We start from the raw sequence: 12,100 nt of genomic DNA, 5'->3' as shown, positions 1-12,100 counted from the left end.
TCAAATCTACAATCTGCAGGGCATGAGCTTTCGATGTTGCCCAATGAAGGATCCTCAGCCTCCGAGGCTATTGTCAAAACTGTAAGACCCGGTGCCCGTTGCAGGAGTTGTTCCACAACGTAAACTTCACCTGCATCCCCATCAAAATTGATGATATACACTTCTCTCAGAGCCAGCATCAGAACGCCCTCGGCTCCTGGCTCAGTGTGGCAAATGCAGTTTGGCGAACAGTAACTTCGGACCTGGAATGAGAGCAGAGCACACCAGGTGCGTTAGAAATGGCAGAGACAAAACTGGAACAGAAGATGCATGAGTCTAGCCCATCATGGCCAGTGTAAAAGCTTTTAATTGCCATGCTACAGAATAAGCAAACGGTAAGCGCGACAAATCTTTAATTTAGCGCTATCATTTGAAAACAATTCAAGTTCAGAGGTTCGCCAGTGTAACTGACTCACCATCAAGGAAATATCAGAGATGCAGTAATCACGTGATCAAGCACAAGCAGTATTTTCAAAAAATCTCCCACCTCATGGAATAACAGATTACCTATCTTGCCCATTTTCAGGCACAATGATATTACTGACTATATCATACGAAGTGAAAAACATTTGCACGTTGGACAACGATTTTAGCCACCTCGTTTTAAACTCATAACTGAACCGAAGATGCATAGAACAAAAATAACTGTGCAGTGCAAATGGTATTGGCGAGTATAAACCGGAACGATAGACGCTAGTAACTAATTTGGTGTTTACAATCACAATACACAAAGTGTAAGAAACTCTAAAAGAAAGATATATACTGGTACTTGATAATATATGTACACTTTATACTAACTACACCTACCAAGTTTTTGTCCGAAAAAATGAGGGAGCACCCCTGGCCTCTGCAACTATTCCTATTAATTAACTCGTATCAAGAGCTTTTGGTTATCCTTATTATGATGTTAATGCACCTTCCTAGTAATGCTCTTATTTTTCCGCTGTATGTCCTCAACATGTCTATGCTCTCCTAGTCCAAACAGAGAAGGGAACTTAGTTCTAGTCCAATACACAATGGGCATTCATGTTCATGCACACCATTGGACACCAGCTATACTGGAATTTATGTGTCACTTAAAAATCATTAGTGTGCTCTGGTTCCCAATTATATAAGAAATATAAATGCATTGCTCAATTTAACAGCCGGTGTGTAACTTCAGTCGTTCAACAGATTGTAACCATAGGGTGCTGAAAATGCTGAATACAGGTATACTACAGAGGGTATGATTACCTCATCTCGGATTTCGAATGATAGGCGCAGCTCTCTTATACCATGACACTTCGTGAGAAACCGCAGTACACTTCTTTCAAAAGCATGTTCATTTGTTTCTAAGGATAACCCCAAGATATCCACATTAGGGATGACTATGTCTTCCATCAGGAGCAACGAGCTATCCATCCTCGGCTGATTCATTGGAAGTCAAAAAAGGTGAGCCCATAAAAATGATCCTCAGTGAATTTACACTCTGAGTAACAGATTGAGAAACTACATCAGCCTTAACTTTCGATCTTTTCCTTGTATACTCTGAGAATCCTTGCAATATATACATATCTAAAAACCACCAGTAGAATATCTTACGCATAAGTCAAAAGGCACAGTAGCATATTCTACAAAACCAACAATGCTGCTCCTGAAGGATACTTGCACATGTACAGACGTGCAAAGTCAAACCACTTGAAGTATATCCTACAATACCAACAGTGCTGTTTCTGAGCTCCTATTTTCTGCTTTCCTGAACGACACTCGCAAACTCAAACCACTGAATGAATATTCTACAATACCAACGGTGCTGTTTCTGAACTCCCATTTTCTGCTTTATTGAACGATACTTGCACATGTACAAACAAAAACTCAAACCACTTGAAGTATATCCTACAATACTGACAATGCTGTTTCTGACCACCTATTTCCTGATTTCCTGAAGGATACTTGCATATGTACAAACTTGCAGACTCAAACCACTGAATGTACATTCTACGACACCAACGGTGCTGTTTCTGAACTCTTATTTTCTGGTTTATTGAACGATACTTGCACATGTACAAACACAAACTCAAACCACTTGAAGCATATCCTACAATACCGACAATGCTGTTTCTGACCACCTATTTCCTGATTTCCTGAAGGATACTTGCATATGTACAAACTTGCAAACTCAAACCACTAGAAGCATATTCTACAATACCAACGGTGCTGTTTCTGAACTCCCATTTTGTGCTTTATTGAATGATACTTGCACATGTACAAACAAAAACTCAAACCACTTGAAGTATATCCTACAATACTGACAATGCTGTTTCTGACCACCTATTTCCTGATATCCTGAAGGATACTTGCAAACTCAAACCACTAGAAGCATATTCTACAATACCAACAATGCTATTTCGGAACTCCTATTTTCTGCTTTCCTGCTCTAATTATGCTTGTGCACTTCCATACTAGTCAACAGTTACTTAACCATCTTGTGCACGTGTCGTTTGATGTACTTCCCCACCCGATTGTAATTTCTCACACTCCTTCTATCAATGAAAAGATACGTATGATCTTGCCTCGTTACAATACAATTTTATCTCAATGGCACACTGATCGATATTATTCAAGGAGAGAATAATTTATGCTCATGAATAACATTGCACAGTTTAAGTCCAAGAGGAGACCGTAAAAATAATTGTATCCAAGAGGAAGAAAAGGCACTCACACCAAGAGTCATCTCAAGCTCAAGGTGGTGAACTGCTGCAAAGCGACCAAGAAACCCTGCACATATCTGAGCCATCTGAAAACTACCTTGCACGGATACTTCAGAGAGTGCGCGTATCCAGCCGGATACTGCCCCGATACTTCCCGATACGTATCCCGTAAGTATCCCTCGACATTTTGATTTTAAGAAAAGAAAATAATGTTTGATACTCCTAGGATACTTCTGTGATACGTTTTGGATACCTGAAACCCCTCGTTCGACGTGAAATCTCCTCAATAATGAAGGCGCACCTTTGAAGATTCCCAACATGGGCGTGAGTTCATGTGAAAACATGTCTGTCAATGTTTTTTATTCAATTGAAAGGTGAGGAAGAGAAAGTCGATGCATTGATTGGAACAGCAAACCTAGTCAAATCTCACTGCCAATTAATGGAAGTGGACTAAGTGCAAGAAAAGAAAGAGGTAATCTTATTGAGGCATGCTTTGACCTAGAAGCTCCTTAATTTTTTTCTTCATATTTGTAATAATTAATATATGTAACATCTATACATAAACGTATCCCCGTATCTATGTTTTTAGAAAATTGACGTATCGGGCATATCCCCGTATCGCGTATCCGATACGTATCCAAGTATCCGTGCAACGTAGTCTGAAAACCTCGCCAACGATGTGTGTCGATAGGAGGTGCTCCGAGCGTCTGGAGGCATGGCATCTCTCCGAGGTGGACAGACTCTAGATCATAAGGCCCATTCCACCTGAACACCTCTAATCTCTCTGCAGTAATGCTGGCAACTGGTTTGAGAGAATCATAGAAGCAGCGTACCACATCTAGCTGATGGAGCCCTGGAGCCGTGATGTGGAGACGCTCAAGCCCCATGAGATAGGACAGATCAATAGATACCAGAGACTTGGAGTTGAGCGTCAGCACGTTCATGTCACGGACGCTGCTCATGGTTAGTTCTTGCAAGGACGGGAGCATGGTGTCGCTGATGAGAAACTGGCCCCGGGACTGGAAGTTCTGCAACCGCATCAGCCTAAGCGCGTCGAAGACGCCGACCCGTGGCAGCTCCAGGGTAAGAAACCCGAGGCGAAGTCGAATCTCTGTGGCTCTCCTGAAGCAGGGCATCTCGGACGCCTCGCCGTCGTGCCGTGGTCGTCGTCCCCGAAAGAGCTCTTCCATTTCGTCCGACACGGCGCGGCTGTCGTCGAGGTGGAGCCGGCCGCAGAGGAGGGGCGCGGCGAGGGAAAGCCAGGCGAAGGTCTCCCGCGCGTCCACCTGGTAGGGCGAGACGGCGAGGCTCTGGATGTCGTGCGCCTCTGGGGCGGCGAGGGCCTCGTAGGCCGCGAGGGCACGGGCGGGCACGGAGGGGTGTACGCCGTCGAAGAAGAGGTGGGGAAGCTGGGGCCATACGCCGCGCCATCTCCGGGAGAGGACGCTCGTCGCGACGGCTTCCTTGGTGCGGAGGCGGAGGAGGATGTCGACGAGGAGGTGGTCGGGGAGGCGGCTCAAGAAATCCACGCCGCCTCCAGGGACCGCGGCGGCGGCGCCGGGGACGGCCGCGGGGGCGAGCGCGGCGGCCTTGTTGGGGGGCTCGCCGTTGCTTTCCATGGGGGCTCGGGATTTGGGATTTCTCCCTCCTGGTTCTGGTTCTTTGTTCTTGAGCGAGCGGGCTCCGGGGCGGGGAAGGCGACCTCGGTGGGGAAATGTTGAAGAGAGCCGTTGGGCGGAAACCTGCTCCTTTCCCTTTTATATTTTACGAAAAAATCAACGGGAAATTGTTTTGTTGGGATTTTGTGAGGAACAATACCAAAAGTGAAAATTAGGGATTTATGCAAAATTCTGTCCATAGCATACAACTTAATTTCAAGTGCAACGTAAATTAAATAGAAAAAACACTCAATGTCAACCGGCTGAAAATGGATATCACGTCCGTCGCTTCCTCTACACAACACGTGTCCCTATGGGCTCTACATATGTATCCATCTGATTTTTTGAAATAGAACTTAGTTGCATCGTATTCCACGACTCTCTCCTCTCTCTCTCGCATCTCTCCTCCCCAGATAGAATGAGACGCTACCAGTCGGCTTCCGCCACGCGCTCACGCGCGCCCATGCTCGCCATCGACCCGCGTCGGTAGTCGTCATTCGCCGGTGAGGTAGGCCTTCACCGCCGTCCTTCACTTCCTGCTATTTTTCGTTGACGGCTCGCTCACCTCAAGTTGCTTTTCAGGCGAGGCACGACTCATTAGCGTGCTTCTGCAACAGCAGGTGCGACGACTCTACAGACCTGTTGCGGTCGGGGGTGACACGCTAGACGCAGGCAACGATGGCGACGCTTCTGCACATTATTTCCAGTTGCAAAATTTTCTGCAACATTATCTATGTTGCAAAAGTTTTTCCACAAATCACCATTGTTGTAACAAAAGTGAAGACAAAAAACCTATGTTGCAAAAAACGGCAACATATCCTATGTTGCAAAAAAAAACACTGCAACACGACATCTGTTGAAAAAAAATCCACACCCCAACCTATGTTGCAAAAAAATCCGCAACACAACCTCTATTGCAAATGTTTTTTTACAACAAGATCTCTGTTGCGAAGTAGAGGAAACATTCAACCGATAGATTGTGTCAGATCCGACAGCTTGCAAGGTGGCAGATCTTTTAATAATATCTGTCGGCCTAAGCACAACAACCCCCATTAAATAGTACATAAATTAAACATGACATAATTCATATGGTTCATTTAGATTTCGTGTGCTTCATGTCGACACAGTCGCCGGTCCACCTCATCTTTGATGGCCTTGGGGTTCTTAGCACGATGACTAGTTGGCTGGGAGGGAAGTTCGCTTGCGTAGGCTGGACAACAAATCAAGACCATGGTCGCTTATTTGATCCTAACCGTAGAACGTGTTCCTAAGGTTAATGTGCTATGGTTTTCTAGGATGAATGTGATGTGAAATCCTAAAAGGAGCACCCAATTAGTAAACAAGTATAAGAAATAACATGATTGATTCCTCGGCTTACGTCAAGAAAAGAGTGAAGTGCATCATAGTGTTGGAAATATGCCCTAGAGGCAATAATAAATTAGTTATTATTATATTATATTTCATTGTTCGTGATAATCGTTTATTATCCATGCTAGAATTGTATTGATAGGAAACTCAGATACATGTGTGGATACATAGACAACACCATGTCCCTAGTAAGCCTCTAGTTGATTAGCTCGTTTATCAATAGATGGTTACGGTTTTCTGACGATGGACATTGGATGTCGTTGATAACGGGATCACATCATTAGGAGAATGATGTGATGGACAAGACCCAATCCTAAGCCTAGCACAAAGATCGTGTAGTTCGTATGCTAAAGCTTTTCTAATGTCAAGTATCATTTCCTTAGACCATGAGATTGTGCAACTCCCGGATACCGTAGGAATGCTTTGGGTGTACCAAACGTCACAACGTAACTGGGTGGCTATAAAGGTTCACTACAGGTATCTCCGAAAGTGTCTGTTGGGTTGGCACGAATCGAGACTGGGATTTGTCACTTCGTGTAAACGGAGAGGTATCTCTGGGCCCACTCGGTAGGACATCATCATAATGTGAACAATGTGACCAAGGAGTTGATTACGGGATGATGTGTTACGGAACGAGTAAAGAGACTTGCCGATAACGAGATTGAACAAGGTGTCGGGATACCGACGATCGAATCTCGGGCAAGTATCGTACCGCTAGACAAAGGGAATTGTATACGGGATTGATTGAATCCTTGACATCGTGGTTCATCCGATGAGATCATCATGGAACATGTGGGAGCCAGCATGGGTATCTAGATCCCGCTGTTGGTTATTGGCCGGAGAGTTATCTCAGTCATGTCTGCATGGTTCCCGAACCCGTAGGGTCTACACACTTAAGGTTCGATGACGCTAGGGTTATAGGGAATAGATATACGTGGTTACCGAATGTTGTTCGGAGTCCCGGATGAGATCCCGGACGTCACGAGGAGTTCCGGAATGGTTCGGAGGTAAAGATTTATATATGGGAAGTCCTGTTTTGGTCGCCGGAAAAATTTCGGGTTTTATCGGTAATGTACCGGGACCACCGGGAGGGTCCCAGTGGTCCACCAAGTGGGGCCACCAGCCCCGGAGGGCTGCATGGGCCAAGTGTGGGAGGGGACCAGCCCCAGGTGGGCGGGTGTGCCCCCCACAAGGGCCCAAGGCGCCTAGGGTTTGGGGAGGGGGCGCCTCCACCTAGCTTGGGGGGCAAGTTTCCCCTCTCCCCCCTTGGCCGCCACCCTATATGGGTTTGGGGCTGTCGCACCCCTTGGGGTGGAAACCCTAAAGGGGGTGCACCCCCTCCCTCTCCCCTATATATACTTGAGGACTTTGGGGCTGACAACAGATGAGTTTTGACCTCTTCATGGCGCGGCCCTGCCTCTCTCCCTCCTCCTCTCCCGCGGTGCTTGGCGAAGCCCTGCAGGATTGCCACGCTCCTCCACCACCACCACGCCGTCGTGCTGCTGCTGGATGGAGTCTTCCCCAACCTCTCCTTCTCCCCTTGCTGGATCAAGGCGTAGGAGACGTCACCGGGCTGCACGTGTGTTGAACGCGGAGGTGCCGTCCGTTCGGCACTAGGATCTCCGGTGATTTGAATCACGACGAGTACGACTCCATCAACCCCGTTCACTTGAACGCTTCCGCTTAGCGATCTACAAGGGTATGTAGATGCACTCTCCTTTCCCTCGTTGATAGATTACTCCATAGATTGATCTTGGTGATGCATAGAAAATTTTGAATTTCTGCTACGTTCCCCAACACATAGGTCCTCGAACTATTTCAAAGGTGTCATGTAGGCCCTTGAACTATTTCAGAGGTGTCACATATATACACACTTATTACACTTGAAAGATTTTTTTAGGACCTAGATGACACTTTTCATAGTTTGAGGACCTACGTGACACCATCGAAATAGTTCAAGGACCTAGGATGCACTTCACTCTCAAAAAAAGTATGATACACCACATCATTGGTTTCCTCCTCATTTTCTTCATCATCGTTGTACCTTTTACTTACATCTGCGGAAGCCATGGAATGCTTCTCTTAAAAAAAGTATCCACCCCTTCCTTTCTTCGTGCTATTTGATGCTTGGTTATCATCTATGATGCACTTGCTTGTCTACACATCTACATTACCCTACGTAAGGGAAGCAGAGGGTGTTGGGTGGGGGGGTATATAACTATGTGAAGGAATGATGATAGGCAATACCAAAGAAGAGATTTTATAGGAACATTTTGGGGGTTTATGACGGTGGTGAATTCTCTAGCCATTGGAGATGAAAGTAAGAATTTTTTTAAACCATGTATATTGCATTAATTATTAACGAACAATGAGAATATAATATATTCTACGCAATTTCGGAGTAGGACCATCCTTGTTTTTAGATATCTTAGCATGTGTTTACATGTTGTAGGACAGGACACTCTCCTGTGGTGGTAGCTTCAAATTCATAATTATGCATATGATTTCATTCAAGCATCAGGATTAAGATAACCAAAATAAATAAATACGTAATCCAAAACTGTAATTTACAAAGGTGAAAATATTTTTTTATTAAAAAGACGAATAAGAAAAGTGTTTTATCGTTTATGTCACTAGTTGTGTCTCACTACTTAGTTTTACCATTAGAAGTTATAACTATTAAAAAATGCCATTGATACATGAGATGCTTGCTCAAAAATGCCATTGATACGTGAGATGCTTGCTCAAAAATGACATTAGATATCTAAAAAATGCCATCGCTCCGTTAGAATATTTGCTCAAAAATGCCATTAGACATTGTTATTTTCACTTCAAACCCGTTGACCATGTTATATGACAGAAATAAGCCTAGACCCACATGTCAGTCCTCTCTATCTCACAATGATAAGTGTGGCCCCACTTGTCAGGAGTAATCAAGCAAAAAAATTTACAGAAAAATAAGAACGATGTCAGGATCAAGTAGGCCCCACACTTTATTTTAGATAGAGGGAGAGCTGGCATGTTGGTCCATAGGTATTTATGTCATTATAACATGGCAAAAGAGATTTGAGATCACAATAATGGTGTCTAGTGGCATTTTTGAGTATGTGTCTAATGAAGCGATGAAATTTTTGAGCGGTTGAAATTTCTCGTGGCAAAACTGAGTAATGGGACACTATCGGTGGCATAAATGATAAAAACCCATAAGAAAATGGAGAAAAACAGAAAGAAAAACGAACCAGAAAATAAAAGGAAATAAGAAAGGGAAAGCCGAACTTGGGCCAGGCCCGGGACAACCCTTCTCATGGATAGGCGCAGCCCGCAGGACTCGGAGCCCGAGTTGGTGGTGGAACCCAACTCGAAGTCGCTGCTCCCGTCCATATAACCCAACCCAGCCGACCCACAGGATCTCGCCGCGGAATCCCGATATTTATTTTTCTTGCGTTCCGGTCCCCAGGCTTCGAGTTATTTCCCTGGTCTGGTGCTCGCGCGGCGGCGGCGGCGGTGGAGGGTTTGCGTCGGCGCTCTCGCGAGCTAGGGTTTCGGGCCGAGGAGGAGGAGGAGCGAGATGGAGGAGGTGACGGAGGGGGTCAAGAACCTGGCCGTCACGGAGCCGCACAAGAAGAACCGGATCCAGGTCTCCAACACGAAGAAGCCGCTCTTCTTCTATGTCAACCTCGCCAAGGTGAATCCCCTTTCCTCTCCCCGCCCCTTCGATCTCGGCTTGTTTGTTCCGCCCGGGTATTCGGGGAGGGCTTTGATCCGCGCCGGGGTCCGGTCTAAAACCCTTGGAAAGTCCTCCCCATCTTGTTTTTCTGTTGATTCCTGCGTTTAGTTTAGTTTTAGAACGCCTGTGCTGGGATTAGATTCGCTCTGTGCACTTTCTGTTGTTGAGTCTGCGTTTCCGCTGGTCTATGCGGTTTATTTCGGGGCATAGATTTAGTTTTGTGATGTTTTTTTTTTGCGTGTTTTTGTTGTGAAATCGGAAGCTAATGCTGTTGTGGCGATGATTTTGCAGAGGTACATGCAGATGCATAACGAGGTGGAACTCTCCGCTCTCGGCATGGGTAAGCTCCTCTGCCCTTCAGGATTATTTCAACTGTCTGGTACCAGGCTACTAGCGATTAGTAATGGCTGCTGTGCTTCTGCAATGAAGCGCTCATGAGCTTAGAACCGATTATATAAGCCTACCTCGTCATGATTTGTTTTAGTTTTAGATTTGACCAAAATATTCAGTGGTTGTTCTTGTTCGCGATGTCATTGTGCAAGTTTATTTTTCAGCATTCATGCTGATTGTCCCAACTTATGGATGGTTAGTGTTCTCCTAAGTCCTTAGGAAGGGTCAGTCGATTCTAATGACTTCTAAAACTAATGTTTAACAGTGTTGTCGCTTACATGTGCTGTCTTACTAATTATGTCTTTCAAACCATCGGGTTGCCTTGATTTCTTATGTGAGATGCTGTATATTAAAACCATCGGATATGCAGTTAACTTTTCAAATGCAGCTGAGAATTGCCAGTTACTCCATGTACAGGAGCTCATTTACGTTATAAATCCATGTACAGGATGCTCTTTGGCTACTATGCAGTACACCCAAGAACTTGAGTACTTTTTTACCAGCTTGTCTGTGTTGCTTTGGCTGCTGTTATGTTCTTTTCTTGTCAATCCAAATTTTTGGAAATTTATTATGTGATCAAAGTATCATTCATTTTAACATCACAAAACTAATTCATCCTTCGGCTGTTTGTCTGATCCTCTTTGATGTTAAAGCCATCAAATGCCAGTTTATTTGTCTCCTTCGTTCTGCTCATTGATTCTTTGTTATGGTGCTTGAAATGTCAACTGATGAATCTCTTGTCTATCCTTTCAGCTATCGCCACTGTGGTGACAGTTGCCGAAATTCTGAAAAATAATGGCCTTGCTGTTGAAAAGAGTAAGACTCAGGTTTCCTTGTTTGTATATTCATCTTTGCATTTTCGTTCTCTCTAGTTACTCAAATCAAATAAAATCTCTTGCAGAAATCATGACATCCACTGTTGATGTCAATGATGAATCAAGGGGCCGCCCGATGCAGAAGGCTAAGGTTAGATTTCTTCCTCAATTCCCATGAAAGATAGCCGTGTTTTCCAACGGTATGCCAATGTTTGCTGATCCTTTAAACTGTTTCTACACCAGATTGAAATAGTGCTGGGCAAGACGGAGAACTTCGACGAGCTGATGGCCGCCGCCGCGGAGGAGAGGGAAGTCGCAGCCGCCGAGGAGGGCGAGGAGCAGGGCTAATAAACTGTCTTGAGCCGGCTGTTGTAGCTTTTATTTAGTACTTGCTGCTAGGTTGTGTGTTATCTTCTCTTGGCCAGCAAGAGATAGGTACTTGTGTAACCAAAGAGTTCTTTGTATTTGTTTCGTCTCCGTGGTAGTTTAATGTCGATGGTATTCTGGTTCACTCAAATGATATGCCTTGTGTTTTATTCGTTTTATTATTTGGTGCTGTTTGTTAACCTTGTTTTGACGCCTCGCTTGTGAAAGAAACCCTCAGACACAATACTACTCGGAGTCGTATCTCTAGAATCTGTTTGGGATACTGGACACGGGGTTTCAACTCGTAACCAAAGACTATTGCTTGTACGCAAGTCATATCCTATGAGTTTTGCACAAAAGGTCTATAGATAGATGCCTCAAAAGACCAACTTCAGCGAGCCCCTAAGAGCATCTCTAGCAGGTCCTGGCAAAATATTTATGGGATGAGTTTACATGGTCTGTTCCGAGCCGAAGGAAATTTTCTTGAGCCTCACAACTTTTTGATTTTTAACAATATCAACCGAACAGAATTATAATATAAATTAAACGTATGAATATAAATGATCCGAAAGGCAATTCACAGTACAACAATCTTCATTACAACAATAAATTGTTCAATCACACACAAATACATATGAAATTTATAAAATTAAAATTAAAATGGGAGTCTAATCTCCCATAGAGTTGCCACTATGCTCAACAAGATCATCGCGGAGCTGGTAGTGTGAAGCACTATTCTCAATCTTCCGGCATGTCTCAAGAAATGCAGTGATCTCACCTGCGTCCCCGCCAGGCTTCACATGGCTACCCACATTATCATAATAAAACTCTTAAGTTCAAATTTCTCTCATCCTCGATGATCATATTGTGTAAAATTACACATGCGGTCATGATGTTTCTGAGGGATTTCTTATCCTAGAATCGAGCGAGACCTCAAACAATGGCAAACCAAGCTTGCAACACAACAAATGCCCTCTCAATATCTTTTCGGCATGTTTCTTGTGCTTCGGCAAAAATTTCGTGCTTCTTGGTTTTGGGGTCACTGAT

At 44.5% G+C, this 12,100-nt stretch overlaps 2 protein-coding genes across 2 annotated transcripts; one reads left to right on the top strand and one right to left on the bottom strand.

The window, feature by feature from the left end:
- Positions 1-2,417: 2,417 nt before the first annotated feature.
- Positions 2,418-4,348, bottom strand: LOC119333621 (putative F-box/FBD/LRR-repeat protein At4g03220). Its single transcript, XM_037606462.1, has 2 exons — positions 3,397-4,348; positions 2,418-2,826 (listed from the first exon to the last, which is right to left on the bottom strand). Exons 1-2 carry the CDS (start codon positions 4,346-4,348, stop codon positions 2,639-2,641), a joined length of 1,140 nt encoding a protein of 379 aa, XP_037462359.1. The 3' UTR covers positions 2,418-2,638.
- Positions 4,349-9,159: 4,811 nt separating this feature from the next.
- Positions 9,160-11,253, top strand: LOC119330186 (uncharacterized protein At2g34160-like). The gene is made up of 5 exons (XM_037603306.1): positions 9,160-9,440; positions 9,774-9,822; positions 10,626-10,688; positions 10,774-10,838; positions 10,931-11,253. Exons 1-5 carry the CDS (start codon positions 9,324-9,326, stop codon positions 11,033-11,035), a joined length of 399 nt encoding a protein of 132 aa, XP_037459203.1. The 5' UTR covers positions 9,160-9,323; the 3' UTR covers positions 11,036-11,253.
- The last annotated feature ends 847 nt before the right edge of the window (positions 11,254-12,100 follow it).

This window comes from Triticum dicoccoides, chromosome 7A (genome assembly GCF_002162155.2).
Source record: "Triticum dicoccoides isolate Atlit2015 ecotype Zavitan chromosome 7A, WEW_v2.0, whole genome shotgun sequence".
Lineage (NCBI taxonomy): Eukaryota > Viridiplantae > Streptophyta > Magnoliopsida > Poales > Poaceae > Triticum > Triticum dicoccoides.
Note: the sequence above shows the minus strand (reverse complement) of the source record. Positions and strands in the feature narration are given on the sequence as shown.